The 25,674-nt window shown below is 32.9% G+C and overlaps 2 protein-coding genes across 3 annotated transcripts; one reads left to right on the top strand and one right to left on the bottom strand.

Moving 5' to 3' along the window:
* Positions 1–422: 422 nt before the first annotated feature.
* Positions 423–6,715, top strand: LOC130641463 (lipoma-preferred partner homolog). Of its 2 annotated transcripts, none has more exons than XM_057448272.1 (8): positions 423–644; positions 2,283–2,533; positions 3,207–3,308; positions 4,060–4,127; positions 4,560–4,738; positions 4,854–4,905; positions 5,713–5,781; positions 6,045–6,715. In XM_057448272.1, exons 1-8 carry the CDS (start codon positions 544–546, stop codon positions 6,189–6,191), a joined length of 969 nt encoding a protein of 322 aa, XP_057304255.1. In that variant the 5' UTR covers positions 423–543; the 3' UTR covers positions 6,192–6,715. The 2 variants fall into 2 exon arrangements, with proteins under 2 accessions (XP_057304255.1, XP_057304257.1); XM_057448274.1 differs by lacking the exon at positions 423–644 and adding an exon at positions 779–936.
* Positions 6,716–11,139: 4,424 nt separating this feature from the next.
* On the bottom strand, positions 11,140–24,098 carry LOC130641461 (endothelin-converting enzyme homolog). The gene is made up of 13 exons (XM_057448270.1): positions 22,969–24,098; positions 22,535–22,714; positions 22,155–22,241; positions 18,700–18,833; positions 16,496–16,718; positions 15,870–16,046; positions 14,814–14,976; positions 14,395–14,514; positions 13,941–14,080; positions 13,250–13,315; positions 12,818–12,913; positions 12,332–12,408; positions 11,140–11,857 (listed from the first exon to the last, which is right to left on the bottom strand). The coding sequence occupies exons 1-13, from the start codon at positions 23,722–23,724 to the stop codon at positions 11,758–11,760; spliced, it is 2,319 nt and encodes a 772-aa protein (XP_057304253.1). The 5' UTR covers positions 23,725–24,098; the 3' UTR covers positions 11,140–11,757.
* Positions 24,099–25,674: the final 1,576 nt, after the last annotated feature.

Genomic DNA, 25,674 nt, shown 5'->3' with positions numbered 1-25,674 from the left:
TGTGGCGTAAAACCAGAAGCTACCTTACTTTCGCTTAGTTTCGCCGCCATCTTTTTCATTACTGAAGAAAGAAGACCTGAAGTAGCTTACTGAACCAGTTAAAATAATTCTAACGTCATTGGTAGCCACGTACAAATCCTAGTTAGGTTGCCGTGACTTTACGGTATATATTTAGGGGGTTATTATTGTCGAGATTTGTTTATTTTATGTACAACACACTTTTTTAACAAAAATAATTTATGTAACAAAGGGGATTTTGGATTTCAACATTCGCACACTATTTTTTTTTACGTATATATTTCTTTTAACCAATGTTTAGACATCTTTATTATTTCTTCCACCGAAACAAACCTCGGGTTTTAAAATCCGGGAATCACCAAGTCCAAAACAATACCACACCCCCTCCCGGTTTAGTTAAGATTCCCATGTAAACATTTTGAAAGTATGCACACAGGTATTTCATTGCTTTTATTGAAATAATTTCAGATTAGTATCGCATAGCAGTGTTTTTTATACCAAATTAATTACACAAAAAGAACTGCCATGTCAACTGCACAAAAAGTTAGAACACCAGTCATCTCATATGTCATAAGCAGCAAAGATGGAAGAAAAAATACTCCTGGAACTGTTATAAAGACTAACAGGTGAGATACACCTTGACTTATTTTTTCTTAAATATATATTATTTTTAAGAGTAATTATATATACATAGTGCATGGACGATATGTAAAGAAAAATAATAGCCTTTGCCCTGTATTGTTTTTTCTTTTCATTGTGGTCAACACAACAATTAGCATGTTTACCATATTAGTTAAAGACTGAGTGGCTATTGATTGAAAGAATTTTATGTTTATTCTGAGACTGTAACTAGAGGGTTGTTTACCAGTTGTAAGATTAACGCAAAAGGTGAAAAATGGAGATGTACACCGCAGAAAGGTAACAAAATTACTAATATTCACCCTACTTTTTGAGGTATATATAGTTAACCTTATAATAACATGTATATATATATAATGCCTTACATAATGCATACAATAGAATATCTTGTAGAACCCTTGGAATGGGATAAAAACAAAAAAAAATTCACATAGCTAGCAATGTATATATTTATTATGTGTGAGTTTTTTGTTACTTTTTGTTATTATGCTATTTATTTTTTTACTTTATTTATTTCAGCTTTATTTATTTACTATATACAACAACAATTTTATACAAAACTTATGTGTGTGAGAAGTAGCAAGAAAAACAAAAAATTAACTAATCTGAAGTATACCAGCCGTAACATGTTGTGCAGGAAAGAAAACACATTATTTGCCTAAATGCTAGCTAAAATACAACATTTAAAATTGAACTGTTACAACATTTTAAAAGGTGTTGAAATATGTAGAAACGAAGCATGACTAAAAAATTAAAAAATGCTAGGGAGAAAAAATAAAATGAACATAAATTTGTTAAAGCATGCAAAAAATAGCTTAGCAAATACTATTAAAATTACCAGTAAATTGCTTATGTATTTCCCTATTATATTATATATATATATTATACAAACAAAAACATATTTTTCGTTACTGACAATATTATATTATATAATTACTAGTTGATAAGGCCAATGGAAAAATCCACTTAGGCAGAAGGCTGACATCACCAGTTCAGATACAAAAAAAATTGGCAAAATTTAGTTTAGTTAAATTCAATCAAGAAAATGTATGGGATCATGTACCTGTGACAAACGGTTGCAGAGATATTGGGGTTTAAACATTCTTTAATGACGACAGATTTGAGGACCCAGGTTTGGGAAAATTACCCAAATTGGTCCTAGGTGGTTCCTAGTTACCCATGAGGTGAAAAATCATCACCACCTCGTTTCTGAGTTATTTGGCCTCAAATTTTTAAGTGCTTTGTGATGGCTTCATTAATATAATATAGGATTTTGACGTTAAAATAGTGTTATTGACGTCGCGCCATAACATTAGAAAACTCAACATTTAAGACATCCCTTTTTCGGCGACATCAAAGGAAAATGAACACATCCACTTTGCCTGTCACAGACAGACACACAAATATTTGTGAATCTAGTAAGAGTAAATTTCTATAATAATACAGAGAGTGTGTCTGTCTGTGACAGGCAAAGTGGATGTGTTCATTTTCCTTTGATGTCGCCGAAAAAGGAATGTCTTAACAATAATCTCATGGAGATCAAGTTGTGATAGCTGAGCCCTTTTTGGTAGTGTAACATTTTATATTGTTGTCCTTTAATATTGTATATATAATGTTTGTTTTAGTGTGCGCATATCAGTACGGCAACCTGCAGCAAAACCCCTTCAAAAGGTTCCGCCACCTGTAAAAGCAAAACCTGCAAAAGTATATCCTCCATCAAGTGCTGAAGTCAAAACACCTACTGATGAGTTCCCACCACCACCACCACCAGAAATAATGGAAAAACCAGCTAAGTCAAGTGTAGAAGATGAACTTGATGCATTGACAGCAATGTTAGCTTTAGGATTGGAGAGCACGGATGATCCGGATTTTTATGGTAAGTTATCTTAATGGAATTAGATGACTGAAAATAGCAGTAAAATAATTTTATCCTGAGAAAAGGAAATACAATAATGAAAAATTGATAAAAACAACGCCATCAAAGTGCTGATATATCAATCATTGCATAAAAAACCCAAATCATGTTGTACTTTAAACTGGAGTAGAAGACCGAAACAATCCTTTTCTAAACTACCGATTAAGAGAATATGTCCACCTATAACCATTCTTTAAAATATATCTCTAATCAATTTGCTTAACTACAACAATAATTTGTAAGTTTTTTTATTCTTATTTTGTCAATATTGATTAAATAAGCTGCACCTTGTAAAATGTTACTTTTACTTTAAGTGGATAAATTTTGATATTCAACAAATAGGAATCCAATATTATATGCTTAATATTTATTTGAAAACTCTTCTGATTTCCCCTGAAACATCTGCACAATACCCTGCATTAGAATAATCATCTGACATACATGTACACACACATTCCTGAACTGTGATCCTCGTGTAAAACATGTTTTCTTTATAAAGAAAACATTAAATTAACGATTTAAATTGGCCTTAAGAAAAATTTGAGAAATTACATGAAAGTTTCTGGAAGTTAAAAGTTCGATATGATGATCTGTTTTTTAGTTTTATAATAGAAAGGCGTACCATTTCATCTAGGTGTGTGTCACAAATGTCGAAAAACAATAGTAGGAGAAGGCAGTGGGTGCACAGCAATGGGTGATATGTATCATGTCTCCTGTTTTGTCTGTGGAAATTGTGGTATGATTTCTACATTCTAATGTTGTACTTACATACAGTAACAAGAGGATTTACTTCTTCATGGAATGAGAAAGCTATTTTAAATATAGTGCCACAAATATGTATTGAATAAACATTTCTGAATTGATGTTTAAGAAACATTTTGAGGTAACCTTTCGGAATTTTTTTAAAAAAGAATCTTCAGACCCTTTGTAATTATTTTCATGAATGAGACTGATTAAAAATAATAATCCTAATTTTTAATGTTTTCTTTGATATTTTTACATCTCTCTCAAAAAAAATTGATCATTCTATTTTAATATTTGAATTCTCAACCAACTTATACAGACATTATTAAATATTCTTGACTTAACTTGACTGAGCCAACTTAAGTGTTATATTCACGAAAATAAAAAGAGAAAATTTATTTGCAAATCCGATTAATAAATTAATTTTTTTTTTCATGTTTGTGAAAAGTAATCTTGTGATAGTTACTGGTTTAAACGTAACTTTCATAAAGGAACCCAAAATTTAACAAAATTTTTTTTTGCTGCTGAAACTATTCTTTTATAAGTAACCAAAACGTTTTGGTAAAGATTGTAACTAGTTAACATACAAACCTAGCATAAAATCAAATTTAGCAAAGCGTACATTCAATTTAACTAAATTTTGAATATTATTATACACTATACATTTTTAATTTGGCTTAATTGTTTGTGCATTTTTGTTATTTTTTGTATGTTTTGTTAATATTTCTGACTACCGTTTATAGACACCAAACTTACTGGACTTGAATTCTACTGCTTGAATGATGCACCATTATGTGAAAGATGTTATATGGCAAGTTTAATACATTCAAAAATTATTTTAATATTTAGGGGTGGGACAAAATAAGAACAAAAACGGATATTGGTGCAGGTTGGCCACGCCCCAAATATTTATAATAGACTAAAAAGTTATACGACTCGACTTTTTATCACAACCCGTCCCATATCAAGCAATTATATATGGTAAAAAATACTTGATTTTCTCATCAAATTTTGTCAAAATCTCCTAAAATAGTAAATCTTTAAAATGTGGTCACTCTTTGGGTATGCATAACTGAACAACTGGAAAGGGTTGTGTCATGAGACAACCAATCTTTAGCGAAAAAAGGGAAGGGTGGTTCAAAGGATGAATGTTTGGACTCTTTTTTTATATTTTTTAACTATCCCTTCTAGCCTTTTTTGTTGTTTATCCTTACATATTATTTATGGATAGTAAAATTTCTAGAACTCTCTTGAAGATTGCGTTGTTTGCAAAGAAAAGATAACTGAACGTATTTTAAAAGCTGTGGGCTCATCGTACCATCCACAATGTTTCGGTTGTTCAAGTTGTCATAAAAATCTGGATGGTATACCGTTTACTGTGGATGCTTCAAATGCAGTGCATTGCGTGGAATGTTACCAAGTGTATGTCAACCTTTATTCTTTCCATTGTTGTAAACGAATTCAGATTTCTTCTAACAAGATTTGTGTATATGGTGTTAATCTTTATACTATATTTTGTTTTATTTTTATTTTCTAGGAAATTTTCGCCAAGATGTGCTGCGTGTGACAAACTTATAATGCCTAGCAACGTAAGTACAGTTACCACTCAATAAGTTGAACTTTCAAGGGACTAAAAAAAATTGTTCACCTTAGCGAATGGTTTCTCTTATCCGAAGTTTTTTTGAGAAAAAATCAATTTTGTCAAAAAACGCAGTTCTGGGGAAAATATTAGAAACCCCAAAAATACAGGTGCAAAAGGTTCCAAAAAAGGCAAAATATGACATAGCGAGTTCAATTTATGGGAGTTACTTTTATATAGTCGATTAGAACAAAACTTTACGATTTTTAGTCCTTCTCTGTAGAAAAATTAGCTGTAATGTGTCACAATGCATGTGTCAGTTTCAAAAAATCCTTGATTCAAAAGTAAAAGAAGACGTTTGAAATTCTGGATTATGTTTTGTTCTAATTACGAGAGTGTAATTTGTCTCAAGGGAATAAAAAGTGGTTCCAATTAGCGAATGTTCCACTTATCCGGGGTTCCACTTAGGAGAGTTTGATAAGGCAAATCCAAGGGACCAGGGAAAATAGTTCTTCTTGGTGAAAGTCGCTCTTATCAGGTGTTCCACATAACGACTAAAGCTTTCTTTTCCAAAAAGAGTAAAATGTGCTCCACTAGTCAGAGCGCTCAACAAAATTCTAACAACCTGAGTAAATTGAGGCTATTAAAAATAAAAATTATAATGGTGTGGTATATTAAATCATTTTACTGGCCTTTCTAAAATTTGCTGCAGCTGTATTTCCGATCACCACTATATGGATTTAATTTTGTCAAATGTTGCAAAAATTAACCATGGCCTATATAATAATGTGAGCGTTTTATTATTTTATTTTTACAGGAGCAAGGAGAAACAGTACACATAGTATCTATGCAAAAGAATTTCCACGTCGAATGCTACAAATGCGAGGTAGGTCTTATATTAAATTATTTTAGGCCATGTCTGATGTTACTAAAGTTTCAAATCATGTCTGGTGTTTCTGGTTGCAAAACCCTCTATTTTTTTAGCAGTATAACAATTTGTTTAAGTTCCAATTGAAATTTTACTACTAATAATACACACATGTTAGTCGGTGTTTGTTTTTGGAAGGTGTCTCAATTTTTTTAGGATTGCTGACATTTCTCTTGTTAATTTTTTTAGAGTTGTTCAATTTTCCCTTTATTAACTTTCAGGATTGCGCAGTACTTCTTTCAAGTGACGAGGGTCGTGGTTGTTACCCATTAGATGGACACCTCTTATGTCAGCGCTGTAATGGCGTACGTATGCAGAATGAAAGCAAAAGGGCAAGCAAAAGCTCATCGCAGTCAACTGAATTGTGAAACCTGATCAACTCAACCATCCAAAAATGTATTTGTTCTTTGTAGTGCAAAGTAAACACTATATTTGGGTGTGGTGTATGATAGCTTGGTTGACTAAGCTAGAGAAAAATAATATGATTGAGTTTCTCTTATACTAAAGCTTCAACGAAAAAGACTTTGACAGAACTCAAATCAACCGATAACCACAATTTTGTTACCCCGAAAGTTACCCCGAATTTAAATTCTTTATTCCGTCCCACTTTTTTAGTAAAAAATCTTCCTGCTAGACATTTTAAAAGTTGAATGACATGGCGTTATTTAACCAGAAAGATTTTTTACAGTTTGACGCTGTGAATTTGGATAAGTACTGTGGTGTGATTTATATTTCTGGCGTGATTTTTCGTCAAGAACTATTCCCTTGAAATACTTTTACCTAATAAAAGATTAGTTTTTGGTTTATTTTTTTTAGTATTGTATCATAATTTTTTAATATGCATCTTTTCTGTACGTTATTTTTTCTTTATAATAATAAAACTATAAAATTATCTTCCAAAATTTTTATTATCGTACAAGAACAATTTATCTAACTACTGCTCTAGGGTGTATGCGTTTGTCACTATATAAAATATAAAACCAAGCTTAAATAATAAAAGATCGGTTGGAAACCGCACGAGCCCACAACAAATATAGTCAGTTCTGCTATAATCAGTGCTTGTAATAAATTAGTTTCCCTCTAAATACTGACTTGATAAAATACACTTGCTATATAAACACCCATCTACTCGAATGAAAACTCTTTTTTAGCCGTGAAAGTTTCAGAGCATTTCGTGTGTTTTATGCGCTGTTTCTACTTGTGCAAAAAAAGTCATTTTGCAGAGATTTTCAGTGAAAATCTAATTTGTACGCAAGCGCAGTACCTTAGCACAAAACACCAATAAGATACCTGCTAAATGTTCGCGAAAATTAGCCGATCTAAAGTATGTGCGCCTGTAAAACAAATCACTTCATTGAAATCATTTGGAGAAATTTATAGTAATTGTATTCTTTATGCTGAGTATATTTGCAAAGTACGTTGTGTTGAAAACACGTGTTTAGCTATTTTTTAAGCATAAATTAGGTTGAATATTCCATTTAACACTCCCAATTTCACTTTTTCTGTTTATTGTTTTTAATAATAATATTCTGTCTACTATATTCTTTCAAAGTTTGCAGTTTTTAAAATTTTAGCTAGCTAGCTAACTCAAACTTATAGGGCTCCTGTAGTAATTTGTTGAAATTACTTCACGAAATTAGTTATTCCATGTAAAAGTGCATGAAGTACGCTGCAACGGACACAACACGAAGAGTTATACGGCTCGACGAAACGTGAAACCATACAATGAACAATAACACGTCACGACGTAAAACACTACGACACGATAAAAACCATAGTACGAAGAATAATACGATGCGACGAAAAGCATTACGACGCGACGAAGAGCATAAGCGAATATTATCCCCCAAATAACTACATACTAAATAATTTTGTATTTATATGTTTGAGCATATTAAACGTACCACTATTGTCTTGTTTTGTTGTATTTCTGGATGAACAGAAGAAATTTTTACATAAGTCCAGAATATAGGCTGACGAATTTACAAGGATCGAAGATGATAAAGAATTAAAACGCTGCATTGCGCTATATCTCATATTCAATTCCAAAGGGTCATTAGTATTTGTTTTTTAGTCACAACAGTCAATATTTTGGACTTGTAAATACGTCGATAAGCAAATGGAGTAGCCGTTGAAAATATCAAATGGGAAAACAATTCAGTTGTGTGTGTGTTTAGCATCAAGGTATTCCATTTTATATCATAACAAAAACAAAACATAACTGGTGTTGAGTGGTTGGTAACAATTCGCACTTCTACGGCATTCGAAATCATGTCAACTTTCATTTTCTTGTAGAAACCAAAAAACTCCTTCAGCATAACAAATGAGTATTACGTTTCCTGAATTACATGTTTTTATAATTTTGATGTTTTTACTTTAGATCATATTCAGCGGAGATGGTCTATTGGTAGCGCATTCGGTTGTACTCATAAGGTTTCAGGTTCGAGTCCCCACTCCAGCGCACTTTAAATGTAGTGTTGTTAACTCATTTGGTTCTATCTATCGACCGCTTATCGGTTTGTGTTGCAGGCAAACAAGTTAGAGCAATGTTATACGTATCTTCAGCAGCAATGTTATTAGTCGGAGGGGAGGAAGAGCCAGTTGTTACTTACTTACTTACTGTTCAGCATCAACTTAATCTGACATGTGAAAATGCTATATTGGTGGTATTAATGTTATGGCCAAATTTTCCTCTGGTTTCTTAGTGGTGATAATATCATTCGCATCTTAGCATAAATTTTTCTTACATCTGTTTAAAAGACGTTAAACTATATGACGTCACGTTTACTAAAATATCTGACGTCAATTTAATTTTGGGTGACGTTAAATTGAGTTAACGAATCGACAATTCTTTGGTTTTAAGTAAACCTTTCTACAGAGAAGACGCGTCTTAGTAGAAAATACTAGAACTAGTTTAATCTGTGGTGTTTGAAAGAAGTAGCTGAAATGCAAGTTAATATTGCTGAAGCGATGTTTAAAAAGCGTTCTTATGAACATAAATACCGGTTGCCGATCGTATACAGCGTGCAGATGTCTTTCAACAGCAAAGACGACCAGGTTAAAGATGCTGATGATGATACTGCTTCGGTGATCAGTTTCGGCAGCATTGATGTACCTTTGTGTGATAACAGTACGAATGATTTGATTGGTGAATTATTTCCAGTACGAAGACATGACGAGGACGAGTTTGTAAGCGTTGGGAACAGTCAGTTTGGAAGTGTAAAAAGCTTAGTTGATGGTTTATTGATGCTGTAATGAACATGTACAATGAAGAAAAAGCAAGATTACCTTATGATAATAAAGGTGTGTGCAATAAAACGAGTCTGCAATAAAATGGTTACACACAAAATTGTTTCAGCTCTTTTGTTTCCTTTATACATAAGGCCAATGCGAAGAGAACTGTTGGAGAAGAAATTGTTTTATAATAAATTTTAACATTATTGTTTAGATATCCACGACTCACTTCAACAATTACACGATTCTCTTGAAACGATCTATCTTGACATCGAATCAATGTCATTTGAGAAGATTCGATTCCGTGAGCCATTGCTAGACGTTCACAAATACGAGTGTGATGAAGATATCACAAATGTCTCTCCGGTGGAGAGCGAAATAGAAGTGTCTTTGATGAACAGTACTGCTCTGCCAGTAAACAAACGTGTTAACGTGTTTCAAAGATTCTTTAGATGGTGCAGAAAAAAAATGAGAAACATCTAAGCTCAACGTAGTTCTCTCTGATGTCAGTTCTTTTGAAGAAACCTGGAAAGACACGTTTTTTTATATAAGCATAATGTTGAATTAATACACAAAACATATTCACGAATCTGTGGAGTTTCTGCTAAGCATATCTACACTACAAAAATATTTTTGTCAAGAATTTCATGTTTCACTTAGGTTGTATTTTTTGCACCATTAATCTGAGGTGAAATTAGGGCTTTTAAGAAGGCCATACAAGTAATAACAGATTTATGCTTTACCTTTTAACATTTTCGGAAATACTAGATTTTATCGTAACAAGCATGTTGTAAGCAAATATAAGCATAACATATATTCAATATGCTTATAAAAGAACCCGTATCAATTCCAACCAATAATCTTAGAACTGTTCACGCAAACACACCACCTGGAGTGAATATATATCACAGGAAAACTAAATTTAATAATATTTAAGAAACGTTTTATCAGTTTGAATTTTTGTTCGACGCAATATTTTATAAAAACACACCTTTCGAAAAAAACCGACATTCTTAATCACTTGAATTTTAAAGCCTAAAATATTCTTAACATATCTTAGAAATTACCACGCTGGCCATTTTATCACACTGAAATTTCTATAATACTAGTCGGTAGCCCGTGGAAAAATCCACGGGTTCGCCCGTTCTCTTTATATCGCATCGCGTACGTCTCGCTACTTGCGGTACCATTTTGCGTGACAGGCAGACGCATATGGGTATTATAATATCGACTAGTCGTACGCCCGTGGAAAAATCCACAGGTTCGCCCGTCCTTTATATTTACCCGTTCCAACAAAGTGGAGAAAAATATATCGCATTTGATATTCGTGCGCATTTTAAAAATTTCGTGTTTCCGTTACGGGACGCCGCTTTCGCGGACACACAGACAGACGACGGCTATTAATAAAGAGATAATAAAGGTACAGCATTAAACATCTTTTTTATAAGGTGGGCAGTAAAGTCTGGTGACGAAGTGTTTTCGCGGTTAAAAGTTTTTCAGATCATGTTGGAAAAACGAATACTAAATGCATTAAGCATTTAGTATTTCCTGTTGGTGTTATGTAACTAAACAACATTTCTATCAAATTCGGAAACAAATTCGGAAACAAAAAAAAACTTTTTCCGGGAGAATTTCGTTACCTTTGACAGTGAAATTGTTTTTTCCCAAGCTTTAGCCGTTTGAAGCTAAAATAATTTGAAACAAATAAATAGGTTTCGAAAAGTTCTTTCGTTTTATCCTAATTATTAATTCTTTACGCACTTTCGCAACACAAAAATTTAAACTCCATGTTGCTAAGTTTCTGTATTTTACAGTTCTAATCACGTGTTTTCTGGTGCACCAATCAAACATTGTAATCACATCTTTTACTACATGAAGACGCAAGGAAAATTCCGGAAAAATTACCGTTTTTTTAAATCAGTCGCTCCTTCTTTTATTTGCTCATTTCAAGCCAGTTGTTGCCTACAGTTTGCTTCGTTTTTTTAAGGTTTCGGCCTTGAGTTGCTTAAAAAAAAGCGTGTATCTGCTGAAATGTGTTTGGTTAATAGAAAAAAGGTTTCGTTATACGCAAAAGAACTCAACTAAGTGTATTATTTTCATCATGTAAAAAATGAAATTCTACAAAAACAACAAAAACAACAACAAAAGCAACTACTTAACATAAAAAAAGACAAACTACAACTTCGTCATTAAATTAAATAAAACTTAAATACCTTATACTTCCGTACCGTAATTATTCGTTTTAGTGGCATCTGGAATAAGCTATCTTTTTGAAGTCTAATATTTAACCTCGTCCCTCTTTGGCACACCAGTTATTATCGTGTTTTGTCATACAAGAGCTCTGTCGGGCACACACTTCTGCTTTTAAAATCTCCCAAAAATCATTCAAGCTTATCAGGTACAAAATCGAATAATGACGGCAGAAAAAAACATTTCAATGAGTTATTATTATATTCCAAAATACTTTTTTCAAGTTACGGGACTACTATATACACGTTCGTTTCTTAGACGGCAAGTTTTACAGAATTTAAACACAACATTGAGGCTCTGCACTGTACTTCTGGTAATCCTACTGTAAGTTTTCATCTGTACCCACATCGAATAAGAATTCATTTATACAAATATATAACTGTGCAATGGTGCGATGACAACAAGATGAGCGAAATTAAAGAAACGCTTCTTGATGTCGTAATGTTCACCTCACCAAATGGAACATTTCTTTACTGGATTCATATAGCTACCACTGGGACAACTAAAAGCTTTGGCGAAATCTGGTTCATTTTGCAGGGACCCAATCACTCTAAACGAAATTTATCTATCGCTATCAATATCTACGTACTGGCCACATTAACAAAAAAGGTCAAGATTTTTAGGATGGACTTTTACACGCATTACTCTCCTACTTAAAAACAAGTGTATAAAATACAGTCCGTTTATCTTTTGATGTTTTAGAAAATCTGGCTTACGAAGGCCTTGGCAAGTGATTAACAGGGGGGTTACCTTATGCAGACTCTCTTTTTTAACAGCATACCTCCCTTATTTTAGGATACATATGCATTATAAGCATAAATTTAGAAATAACACCATTGCAGTATCACACAACAAAAGAAGTTTAGGCACTAGTATTCCAAACATTATTCCATTCCTGCTACAGAAGAAAACAAAAGGAGAAAAGTTTTAATAGAGTTCCTACCACTTTCTTATAAGATCAGAACGAATGGTTAATAACTTAGAAAATTAACACAAACTGCAAATCATTTGATTCGACTGTCACCTTTGTTTTTCTGGACTGTGTACATCAACCTCAATCTGTTCCACCAACATCGATCGTAACTCCCTGGAACACCACGACTGAAACAGAATAGAAACGTTTATAAATTGCTATACTTAACCAAACGAAATCAAAATTTTACAGGTCTTATTTTTTGCGAATTTGATCAATATTCGGAGAATACGTCCCAAAACGACTCAATTCGCAAAAATTTTCATAAAAAAATTCCGCAAAATAAAAACAATTTCATTCCTTTACCTCTTCTGAAAATCACTCATTTACGGAAAGAAACGATCGCAAAATGTTTTGTTAAATATCAGAATAATGAATATAAATCTCGTAAAACACAAAATTTTTTAGCATTGAATCACAAAATAAATCCAGCAAAAGGTCCATAAAAATGAAATCAGTTATGACACATACAAAAATAATATAGTTGATAAATACTAACAAAATACTTACATAAACAAAAACATGTAAAAATCTTACTTGCGCGAAAGCTATAAAAAAGACTTGATCATTTGACCTCTTCAAACCAGGAAGTAAAGCTTCTTCACCATTTTCCTTTACCCAAGTTTTATACGCCTAGAAAATAGAAGCAGATAAAAAAACAGCGTTATGGTGTGCAACACAATATTTCTCCTTTGCCGGCTAAAAAAATCGACGTAGATTAATTTAGGCAAATACCAATTTCTAAAATTTGCATGAGTTTAACGGCTCACTTTCTTGAAATAAAATTTAGGGTGGATTGGATTCGGAATTTTAGCACCCACCTTCATACATTCCTAAAACCTGCAATTCGTAAAAGGCCATCAGCGTTCATTATTTTAAATGTTTCGCTCGAGAAATCTCGTCCACTATATTTTGTGAATTTTTAAACCCCAGAAAATTTCTATTGTTTAAAAGTAGTAAAAAACCAACCTTATACGACGCTTTCAAACCTCCGTTGTCGGCAATATTCTCCCCAAGTGTAACATTACCTTTAATCTAAAGTAATGAAAACTCATTAAGAATAAAAAGTTGCACCAAATTGTTGTCATGTTGGGTTAGTTTGAAAAGTACCCCCAAAGGGCGCAAATACACGGGGCTTAGGTGAGGGCGCTTTGACTAAATACACGAAAATATTCGAATTAAAAATCACAAATTAAAGATCGGCGAGGGGCTTGCACCACTAAAATAAGTTGGGAAAACTAGTGATGAATAAAAACCTCTTTCGATACTACAGTAACTTTTGCTCTTTTAAATAAGTAGCGTGCACAAAAGAATACCTGGATAATCTATGAAGAATTAGCAATATGATCCTACTATCATTTTAGTGGCTTACCGTTAAGATAAAAAACAATAAAAAAACATTCCAATGACTTTTGTCTTTGATGGGTTGAGGTTTTAAATCTAAATTTGGTGAAGTGTTGGCGGAATTCACATTAATTGATATATACCAAACCCTCCCTATTCCAAACACTTCCCCTCCTAAACCCTTTCTTTCTCCCAAAACTCCTATAAAAACTGAATTGTTAAAAGTGTGTGGGATACACATGAAAAACAGGGAGACTTAAAATTTCCAATTAATTATTGAAACTTTCAATTGATACGTAGCAGACCCGACACATACATGTTTTCCCTCAACAACAATAAAGTTTTGATATTGATCCACAAAACATTTCTTCTTCTTTTCGAATCCATCAACGGACGACTTTGTCCACCAAGAATTGTTTATACCATGATAATTACCGAACTTGTCATACAATCGACCTACAACAGTGGGATGTGAAACCTGACAATGTATCTGAGGTTGAGTTTTTTTTTAGCATGCTCAACATGCTATACAGCATGCAGATCTTAATTTAGATACTCAAAAAAAAAAAAAAAACGTTGCAGCCTGCAAACCGGTTAGTTGCTTTAATGTTTTGAACACTTTGAAAAATATTCTGAAAAATTGAAGAAAATGGTAAAGTATAAAAAGCACGAAACTTTCTTTAAGAATAATCTGATCCTACTGCAGTTCTATTTTCAAGATCTAATTCTACATCTATTATGAATTTAAAATAAAATAAACATTAACGCACCATCATTGTCAAAACCATGAGTTATTTCATGACCAATAACCGAACCCATGCCTCCGTAGTTGACCACCTTTGGGTAATCAGCTTTAAAATAAGGTGGTTGAAGAATACCAGCCGGAAATACTAAAAACAAAACTTTAGTATCACACCTTTGCAGCGAAAATACTACTGTACTCCAAAAAGAGCGAGAAATTGCCAGTCCTTATCATACATTCCGTGATTTCTTAAAAACTGCTGAAAAGAAATATATCTGAATAGTTGATTTAATTTGGGCTTAGTTATAACTTTCTTACGACCAGAACTTATAAAATGTTAACTAGAAAGAAACAAAGAAAAAACAATCAAAACATAGTAACCATACCACACAACCATGAGATACACAAATGATGTTCAATAAGTCTGTTTGTGAAACACTATCTTACCTATCTGGTTGTTGCTTGGACTGTAGTATGCATTTATTGTCGGTGGCGTCATGAACCATTTCATCTTGTTCACCTTGTCACGCAGCACGAAGAAATCTTTTTCTGCATGATGTCGCGTGAGTTGTAATACATTCTCAAAATATGTCATCGCATTCAAGTTCACCTAAGGCGTTGAGAAGAGATAATAATGGGTTTCTAATCTATTGGGACTTGCCAGCAAATGATGAAAACAAACGTAAAAAAACTAACATACAAACGCTATTTGAATATTTATTTATTTATTAGGGTCATCACCCAGCCAATTTTTATTACGTAACGCAAACTTCCGTGATAATAAATTACCTTGTAGTTGGTGGTTTTTTCAGAGTATAAACTTTTTGATATTCATTTGGAACACCCCAAACACAAAAATGTAGTCGGCCCCTTACTTGCACCTTTCTCCCCTAACATATTTTTATCCTTGTGACATGTAATGTAAATAGAATTGGTGGTATATCGATTATCTAGCTGAGCATGTGATGGTTGCAGGTGCTTCCAATGCTTAATTGGAAAAAATAACTATTAAACCTTCCTTATTGATAACAAAACCAATAAGAATTGAAAGCTCAACTTGTGTAAAAATCGTTGTTTCTGTTCGTTGTTTTTTTGTTTTTAGCCAAATTTGAAATGTTTCTATTTAAGAAATAAGAAAGTAAAAAAAAAACAATCATAATGTATTACACATTATGATTGTTATGTAAGTTTCTTAAACTTACATAATATGTTACCATCATGTATTTTTGCAGGTAATAAGTTGGAGAGCATTATTTTCGTGACGCGTTAAGTCAATCAACTAATGAACATACGAATTGCATTTAATCAAAAAGTACTAAGGCTTTTGTAGTTCTGAAATTTTTAAAAATCTCAGGTTACGGTGCAAATCTCAGGTTACGGTGCAAATCTCAGGCTACGGTGCAAATCTTAGGTTACGGTGCAAATCTCAGGTTACGGTGCAAAGTTTAACTCCTATGAAGACTAGCTATGTACGGCAATATAAATATAAAATGGGTTTTCTACCCCCTTATAATGTTCATCCAATTTCTTTGGGTCCAAAATGTAATGTGGATAGCCAATTTTTTGTGCAATCATTTGCGCTTTTGCTTTAGCAGCTTTTTGAGTAACACTGTCCATCCAATCGAGGTTGGAAAGTGTTTCTGTGAATGCATCACGTACTCTTTTTACCATGCTGTTTGCCTATAAAGTAAAAACGAAGATGTGTGACGCTTAACAGGACTACCAACTAAATCAACACAATAATTCATGACGATCAAGGTTTAGGTATTCTCTACAAAATAAAAAATTTATGCAGTAGCAAAACAAGCTTCCATATATGTCACATGTTATTGAAACAGTGCAAACTTACCGTAAGGGAAGAAAATTTTGCAGAAAGAAACTTTGATGGACTCGCGGACTTAACAAAATTGAATTTCTGCATTATTTTCTTTGCTATTCTCCGATGTTTCTACACATCAGGATTTAATCAGAATACTTTTGATTGTAAGATTTTGGTGACAAAGGATTTCGACTTATTTATTATTAACTAAATCCCTGGTAAAAGAAGATATTGCCAGGGATTAAGTTCGCCGCCAATTTCGCCAAATTTTCTTTCCATTAAAATTTCTACCTTTAACAGCAATTCTTACCTCTGTTTTACTCTTCTGCGCAAATGCTTTTTTGACAAACATACCACCTAATGCCATGCCTAGACCGTTATCTGTTGCAAACAAACATCTCTTCCAACGAGGAAGTTTTTCATAAACACCAAACTTTGCAATGCTTAAGTTTTTTTGCATCAAAATGATATCATCAGTCAGTAAGTCAGCATATGCAGCAGCAACATGAAGCAAAGCGTGGTTTTTGATCACACTAAACGTAAAACATTCCATATAATGCAATGTATTTATTTTACATATATGTAAACATTGAACAGCTCTGCAATTTTTAATTCATAAAAGTAAATATATAATTGCCTAAGGGGATGATAACATGGAAAACTTCAGTCTTGGCTAAAATTTCACCTTTTAAAATTTCAAAATATTTTGCTATGGACAATTGAGCATGATATCAGCCTTGGCTGAACCACCTTTTTCCTATGATGGAATTTATATTTTCACCAATCAGAAACTATTTCAGAAAAGATGTGTAGCAGTACACCACACGAGATTCTTAAACGATGCTGACACAATCAAATTAAAAGTTAGGAGAAAAGAAAACTATCATCCCACTCATCCTCAAACGATAAAAAAATATCGTAAACCTCTGTTATAAACAACCTATTTTTCTGTTTATGTACAAATTATAAGTAAATTTGGACATAGCTGCTACACTTTTTTCTTTAAAATTTAATTGAAAAATTTGAAAACTGAGAAAGAAGCGATTTAGCATTATGTATTGTATTTGGTATGTCAAATAAAATAACAGTCAAATTTTTTCGATATTGTTGTTCCAAAATTACATTTTTGTATGAACACATTATGTGGATGATTTTTCAACCCAGGTTGACAATTTTTCTGGGAATACATGACATTTCGCTCCAGGGCAAAAATCCCAGCCCAATTGTTTTAACACAAACTGAATATCTGTCCAATTTAAAAATCTCTACATGTAATTACAATTCCTAATGTGAGTGAATTCTCAGTTGAAGACGGGATGAAATTTCTGCCACATAAATTGAGTTAAAATTGCATTCCGGGCCGAAATTCTCTATGTAATCAGTCCCCCTCCCCCATTCCTTAAAAAATGTAATTATGAAGCTAAATAACTTGACAACCAATAGATTAACTTTTTTCCTGTGTAACCAAGGGTCAAATAGGACCAAAATTCGCTGATTATTTTGTACACAAAATTATTTATTGTAGAAAAGCCAGATTCCTGTGGGATAAATTTGTAACTAACTGATAACGTTGTTATGGGAAAGTAGTAGAGTACATGATCAAACTGCTTTAAACTGTTCACCTACTAGAGAATTTTCCATGTGCTTTACAAGTAAGCATTAATATGGCTGGAAAAACCAAACTAGGCTTTTAAAATTGACTGACTGACTGACAAAAGATTAAAGCAATAACAGTTGAAAACCTATTCTGTGGACTTGCAATATCTACAGTTAAAATGTAAGCTTTAACATGTTACACAATATTAAGTTAAATGAAATCAAAGGTTGTCAAGTATAAGAAAAGTGAATATCACTGTTATCGCTGTAGAGAAATTGCAAGTTGTATAAAGAGAGGTGCAGAAGTTACACATCTGAAGCAAATTTCAGTTAAGAAAGACAATAAAGTGTAAAAAAACTGGAAATATGTAGTAGCTAGCACTGTCTTCAAGGACATCTTTTATGTGAAATTCGATATCAATCAAGTGATAAGCATATGATTTAAAGTTATGTTTCCAAAGAAGTGAAGTTATTTGAGGTGAAAGACATTAAGATTTTACTAGTTAGTGAGAAGTGAAAGACACAAGGGAAATGAAAAGTATGGAATTTTATGTTTGTTTCTGCGCATCCATAACCACACTTACTTTGTTGTCATTTTTTATGAAGATTTCGAAAAATCTTTTCTTTAATCCTTCTTCTTTATCTTACTTGATTATTTTCTAAATATTTTTGCAACCGTCAAAAATGTTCCTGTTCTTAAAAAGATTAATTATTATATGCCTTCTGTGAGTATGACTTAATGTGTGCCATTAACGATGCGTTACATTTAAAATATCAGACAATAAATTTCTGATTATCTATGCAGGACTTCAAATTGTTATGATATTATTTTCACATGGTTCACAAGCGTTCTTTTTAAAAAGAAAATTTATTGGCATATTAATATCTTTTTAAAATAACCTAATTTTAGTATTTTACCTGAATGATGTGTTTTCTAACACGCCTTGAAGCTTTTGAAAATACTTCAATGTTGGAATGAGAATAACTTCACTTGAGTTAATTTTTATAGATGTATCTTTGTATATGAATTTCATAAACGCTGTCCAATCTACCTATAAAGAAACATTACATAACTTTTTTTGTATTAATGGCAACGCAAGTAAAATCTAGACATTTTTAAGATTTCTTTGAATGTAAAACAGGGTTAAAATCTAACCCTACTTTAGGCTCTGTCTTGTAGATTACGTTATGCCAGTCCATGTGTAACAAAACTTGCATAAAATATGTTACAAACGCCTAATTTTTTAATTTCTAGGGCTGCTACAAATCTTCTTACAAGGCTTGAAATTTTTTAAATAAGTTTGATTCTGATAAATTATTTTTTCCCAAACATAAAGATAAACTCAGTAAGTAATATTTGCAGAGCCTAGCACTAGTAAAATTTGTGTGTGAAATACAAGTTTTTATAATTTACGTACTCCCTCAGCTTTAAATAGAACACAAGATATTGCAAGAGTTTGGAGTGGCAACGGACATGGTGGTTTGCAACACATCATTCAGTAAGAGACAGAGTAGGTTGATAACATATGAGTGGCTGTAAGACACAGATAGATTACTTCCTAGTTAGAAAGCCAGACAAGAAAGTCGTGAAGAACGTGAAAGTTATATGGGGGGGAAGAGTGTGTTTCCCAGCATAGGTTTCTGGTTTGTGATATTATCTTGAAGAGTGTTAAAGAAGCCAAGGGAAAGTACAGGCCCCGTCGCAAAATCTGGAAGCTGAAGGAAGAGATTGTAGCAAGACAATTTAGTGCAAAAGTTCAGCAGTTAGTTAGTGTGATAGTGACAATGTTGAAAGTACTTGGACTACTTTGAAGAATTGTCTTCTAGAAGCTTCTGATGATACCTGTGGTTGAACGGAAGGACCAGCTAGACATAGACAGACCTGGTTGTGGAATAATTAGGTTGACCAGTGTATAAAGGAAAAGAGGAAACTTTGGAAAGAGTGAAAGTCAGGTGGTAGTAAAAATATTTACTTAGAAGCTAAGCGTCGTGCTCGTACAGCAGTGTATAAGGCAAAATCAGAAGCAGAGAGAAACAGATTTGTAGAAGAAGGGAAGGTATTGCTGCAGAGATGGTAAAAGCATCTGGATATATTGGAGTTGAGCTTATTACAAGTCTTGCTAATCAGATTATAAAGGATGGTGCTATTCTGAGTGAGTGGCAGTCAAGTGTAATAGTGAATTGTTTCAAGGACAAGGGTGATGCATTAGAAAGAGGTAACTATAGAGGTTTGAAGTTGGTTGATCAAGTAATGAAAGTTATTGAAAGAGTGATTGATCAGTTACTTAGAGAAAGAATTGATATAGATAAGATGCAATTTGGTTTTGTGCCAGGGCGTGGCGCTACAGATGCAATATTTTTAGTTAGACAGCTTCATGAAAAGTATTTAGGAAAGAGACAGAATCTCTATTTTGCCTTTGTAGATTTAGAGAAAGCTTTAGAGAAAATTAGGTGGGGGTGAGTGGCTAGTTACGATGGTACAGTCCATGTACAGCAATGCTAGAAGTCGTGTCAGGATTAACGATTCACTTGTGATGAATTTAGTGTAAATGTTGGTGTACATCAGGGTTCTGTACTTAGTCCTTTGTTGTTTGTTCTAGTCTTAAAAGCACTGTCGGTGGAGTTCAGAACAAGTTGTCCATGGGAGTTATTGTATGCAGATGATTTAGTTCTCATAGCAGAGTCAATGGAAGAATTAGTTGAAAAGATTGAGAAGTAGAAGAAAGGACTAGAAGAGAAAGGGCTAAGGGTGAACACAGCAAAGTCTAAAGTCATGATTAGTAGCATTGCAGCCAAGTGTGACCTTGTAGTTGGAAAGTGGCCTTGTGGAGTTTGCAGGAAAGGGGTTGGTAGTAACTCAAGCTTTGCTTGCAAGAACTGGGTACATAAGAAGTGCAGTAGTATTGGTGGAAGGTTAAGAGCTGACATTCAGTTTGTATGTAAGCGTTGCAAAGGTGAGATTATAGAGAATGAAGTATTTCCAGCTTCAATGATGTATAACAGTGGCTTGTTAGAGATAGTTGAGAACTTCTGTTACTTAGGTGATATGTTGGGCAGTGAAAGGGGTGTTGGAAGAAGTGTTACTTGCAGGATAGGTTCTGCTTGGAAAAAGTTCAGAGAGTTACTTCCTTTGTTGACTAGCAGAGTCTTGTCAATTGAGTTAAAAGGTAGGTTGTATGAGGCCTGTGTAAGAAGTGTTATATTGTAGGTAGTGAGACATGGGCATTGAAGCAGGAAGATCTTGACCGTTTAGAAAGGAATGATATGAGAATGGTTAGGTGGATGTGCAACGCCAGTCTGAGAGACAGAATAAGTTTAGATGAGCTAAGAAGCAGGCTAAGTATCCGTAGAATTAGAAAAGTTATCCAGATAAGAAGATTGAATTGGCTGGGGCACTTGGAAGGAATGGAGGGGGATAATCTGTTAAGAAAGTGTAGAGACTTGATAGTTCCTGGGACAAAGCCCAGAGGCAGACCAAGAAAGACTTGGCAGGAGGTTTTAAGGACAGACTTGATACAGAGGAAGTTGAGTTTAGATCTAACACAGTCTAGATCATATTAAAAGAGGGTCATTAATATACCCCCTCCAACCCATGCTAGCATGGAAAACGGACGTTAAGCCGAGAATGATGATGATGATGATGATGATAAGAAAGTAACTAGTTTTTTAGTGTTTTTTTTAAATGTTATTGCCTGTTAATAAATTTCTTCTTTAACATTATTACAAATTACAAAAAATAAAAAATATAAAACAAGATGCAATAATAAAACTCTTATGCCTATTTAAATATTAGGTTGAAAGTATGTGAACATTAAACTTTAGGCAGCAAAAAATGGTATTTATATAAATAAGTGGTGTTAAACTGGTTTGTAAATGTATTTTTTTCCAGAATATCTGTTGCCTTCATCATATAGAGCATAAAACGTTGACCAAGAAAATGTATAGGATGATGTATCTTCTGATAAATAGTTACAGAGATATTGGAGTTTATTTTTTTTGATGCTGTCATCAACCTGTTTGCTTTGAATGGAGTGGATTAACCTAGCATTAGCAAATTGGTCCTTTTTGGTCCCAGTTGGTACTGAATAAGATGACGTCAGTTATTTCCAACTGTTTTCAACTATTTTAGCCTTATACTTAAAAATGCAATGCAATGGTTTCACTATTCTTATTTAATGAATTGATGTCAGTCTAAATGCAATGACATCGTGCCGTAACATAGGCAGTTAAAAAAAGTATGCCTGTCAAAGAAACTTTGTATTATTATATGTGATTATCCCAAATTTAGAAATTTTAGTATAAGAGCCCACTTTCAGCACCAATCATAGACTGGTGTTCAGGATGCTACAAACAGTCTGTAACATAAAACATACCATAGGAACCATTTTATCCAGATTAGCTAATGTTGAACGGTGGTATGTCTTGTCGATGGTAGTCCTCTCCTCCATAGGCACAAAGATCTAAAATCAATGAGAATCAATTTAAATGTTGAAGTGAATCAAATGAGCTAAAAAAATAGGCAATACTCAAAAACAAAAAATATTTTCTAACACACTAACACATACAAAATAGTGTTAACTTTTTTTCAGTTTTTTCTATTTTTTGAATTCAAGGAATGACAAACTTGCAACATGAAAAGTGTAATCAACTATTGCTGTTTTTTATCAGAAATTTAACTAAAAAAGTAAATTAAAAAATTCTGTTGACTTTTTTATCTTGTCCGTGATGTGTTAAAAATATTTACTAAAATTACCTTATATAACTGTCTTTCGAAAGTTAAAACATCATTAACAATGGTTGTTGTTTTATCTGTCGTCAACTCCTGGTTAAGTCTTGAGTATAATTGAATCAAATATGCTTTGTATGCCTTGATAACAATATCAGAGCTGTTCTTGTATCGAAACATTGGAAGACTCAAGCCAGCTTGAGAAAACTAAAAAGTCAACATAAAGTTAGATATCCAAATTTCAGAATAGCGCTCCTTTTGGTTCTTTCCGAAATAAGAATAAAAGTTAAGAACATACACAGCTAAAAAGCCTAGGTTTTAAGTATAGGTTTCAAAAAGTCCATATGAAAGGAACTTTTCTATATGTAGCTTGTGTAACTCTCACCTTCTCAAGATATTATCAGTTTCTCACAGAATTTGTTTAAAAACAATTTGAATAAAGATTAGCAAAAGCACTTTACCTTTAATACATACACTTTTGAGTTTTTATCATCAATCCCCACTGAGACATCAAAAAATGACGTTATGCTTGTAGAATTGTATACGTTATGCATCAATGTTCGTATTTTGCTTCTTTTATCTCCAGATTGATCTATTTTCAGTCTTGCTTCTTTTAACAACTTAGTTAATGGTTGTGTGCCAATTCTGTTAATACGTGTCATATTCATACAACTTTGGTACAATTTGTATGTGTTATGTTCTGCAACACTTCCCAGTATATTCTGTTGCACTGAAGCATTCTCTAGAATACTTCGTTGAATTAGCATATTTTTATTATGAAGAACAGAGTCAATTGACCACCTTATTTTATTGTCAGGTATTGGATTTTTTGATAACCACCCTCCACATGCAAATTGATAAAAATCTTTGCAAGGATTTACAGTTTCTTTAATTGATGATTGGATAAATGCTGCTGATTCGACACACCCTCCGGAGGTGCAATACTTGTTCGTAATGTGTGAGTTCATGTGGCGTTCATGAAAATAAAGATAGATAAATATTGTGCAAACCAATAACAACAAAAGTACAACTAAAAAAAGAGTTTTGTTTACTGACTGGCACTTTTTTTTGCTTGTATAATTAGGAACTTCAACAACATAGTTAAGGCTGGGCTCAGTAGTTAACATCCCATGAGGTGATGGGTCATCTTTAATAATCAGATCTTCAGTACTGTCATCCGAATCACTTGTTAATTTTGTTCTTCTGGTATTACTCATTTTGATAACTTGCTACAAAATATAATATCTGACCTTATAACACAAATTGTTTTATTGAAAAATCTACAATGCAATGGCTTCTTTAAACAGCACCTCAAAACAGCACCTCATTTACAGTACCGCTTGTGTAACTTTATAAGATAGTTAATCACCTTCACACAGGTTTTCGGTAGTGTCAAAACATTCGTTGTTATTCTTAACCTATTGTTAAATACATGAGCTATCCTTGATGTAGAAAAAAACATAGAGTTCATGTCCCACACAAAAAACATAATTAGCTCATGTAAACTTTGCGAAGCCTATTGTTTGTTATATTTATTTATTATTAGCATCATGGGATCAACAAAAGAAAATAATCTATAACATGTGTATAACACACAAACAGTCCTATTAAAATATGTCGTATACGAAGCTTTAATATTGTTGTATTTCCTTTTTAAATGACAAGAAAACGACCCTTCAAAGCTTCAAATGATGAGGAAACGAATTTAGGTGCTTAAAATGAGTATTTCGCTTTAAAATAACAATAAAACCTATGAAGCAGAAGAATCCCCATATTTCATTTTTAAATGACAAGAAACGATCATATAAAGCATAAAATCACTGTATGCAGTGTCAGGAATTGATCTATTACATCTATATTTTTGGTTCACACACAGCAATAGCAATGAAAAGCAATTAAGTATGTAGACATGATGTCATTATGTGATGTCGTAAAACTCACGTACATGTAATGTTACATTCAAGTGGTGCTGTGTATACCAATTATATGACATCATGCATTAAGAAGCAAATTTGCAAAAAATTTTAGTCCAAAAATTTTGATAACAGATCAAGATTTTTCAAAAAATTAAAAGATTTATAAAGCTTTTTAAGCTCTTCCATATGAATCCAACTTGTCTTTTTGTGGGAAGTTGGCTTAAGATTTAACATTAGAACAATGTAGTTAAATTATACACACACAAATACTTTCTATATTAGAAAGATTTCTATTTCTTTCCCCTATTACAAGCTTTTTCTTAATGATAAGACTACATATCTTATAGTCCACTTTATTTTTAAAATTCATACAGAAAATTTGTAACACCCTCCTTCATTGTGATGATTAACTTTTTTTAAAGTTGTGGGAGACTTCAAAACTAAAACTAAACTAATAGTTCTTAAAGTGGTTTAGCACATGTATGATTTGTATGCATGTGTATTTTCTTATTATATAAAGAACTATTCGATAAAGCCTGTAGCAAGATAAAAAAAGGAAGCATCATTTGAATTTTGATGACGTCAGCAACCCATCCACAAAAAAAAATTAGAGTCTTGTTTTCATGCTACCTCTCTTGCGTAGAGCTTAAACTGCTGATCAAGAAGATGTATATGATGATGTGCTTTTGATGAACGCTTTTAGAAATTATAATACATGTTGCCTTCATCGTATAGATCTTGAAACAGTGATCAAGAAATGTATAGGATGATGTACTTTTGACAAATGGTTGCAGAGAAATTAGGGTTTGAAGGTTTTTAATGACGTCATCAACCTGTCCATTCCGAAACAGATTCAGGGACCCAGTTGACGTCACCACCTTGTTTCCAAGTTAGTGCACTGTAATGGCTTCATTAATTTAATATATGATATTGACGTTAAAGTAGTGTTATTGGCATTGCGCCGTAACGTCAGAAAATTTAACATTTCAGACAACTTTTTTCGGCTAGATCAAAGGAAAATGAACACATCCACTTTGCCTGTTACAGACACACACAGTCTCTGTATTATTATAGAGATATATAATTTGCACAATTATAAAATATAACAAAATCTTATATTCCAACAAACTTCTTATTAGGATGAGAGTAACTTTCAATATAGTGTAAGAAAAACTTTGCAACACATTTTTCAAAACAAGTCTTTGCTTGCGCATGCTAATATTTTTACCTTTAGTTATTTTTATTTTACCA

This window comes from Hydractinia symbiolongicarpus, chromosome 4 (assembly GCF_029227915.1).
Source record: "Hydractinia symbiolongicarpus strain clone_291-10 chromosome 4, HSymV2.1, whole genome shotgun sequence".
Classification (NCBI taxonomy): domain Eukaryota; kingdom Metazoa; phylum Cnidaria; class Hydrozoa; order Anthoathecata; family Hydractiniidae; genus Hydractinia; species Hydractinia symbiolongicarpus.
This window is presented reverse-complemented; position numbering and strand designations above follow the sequence as displayed.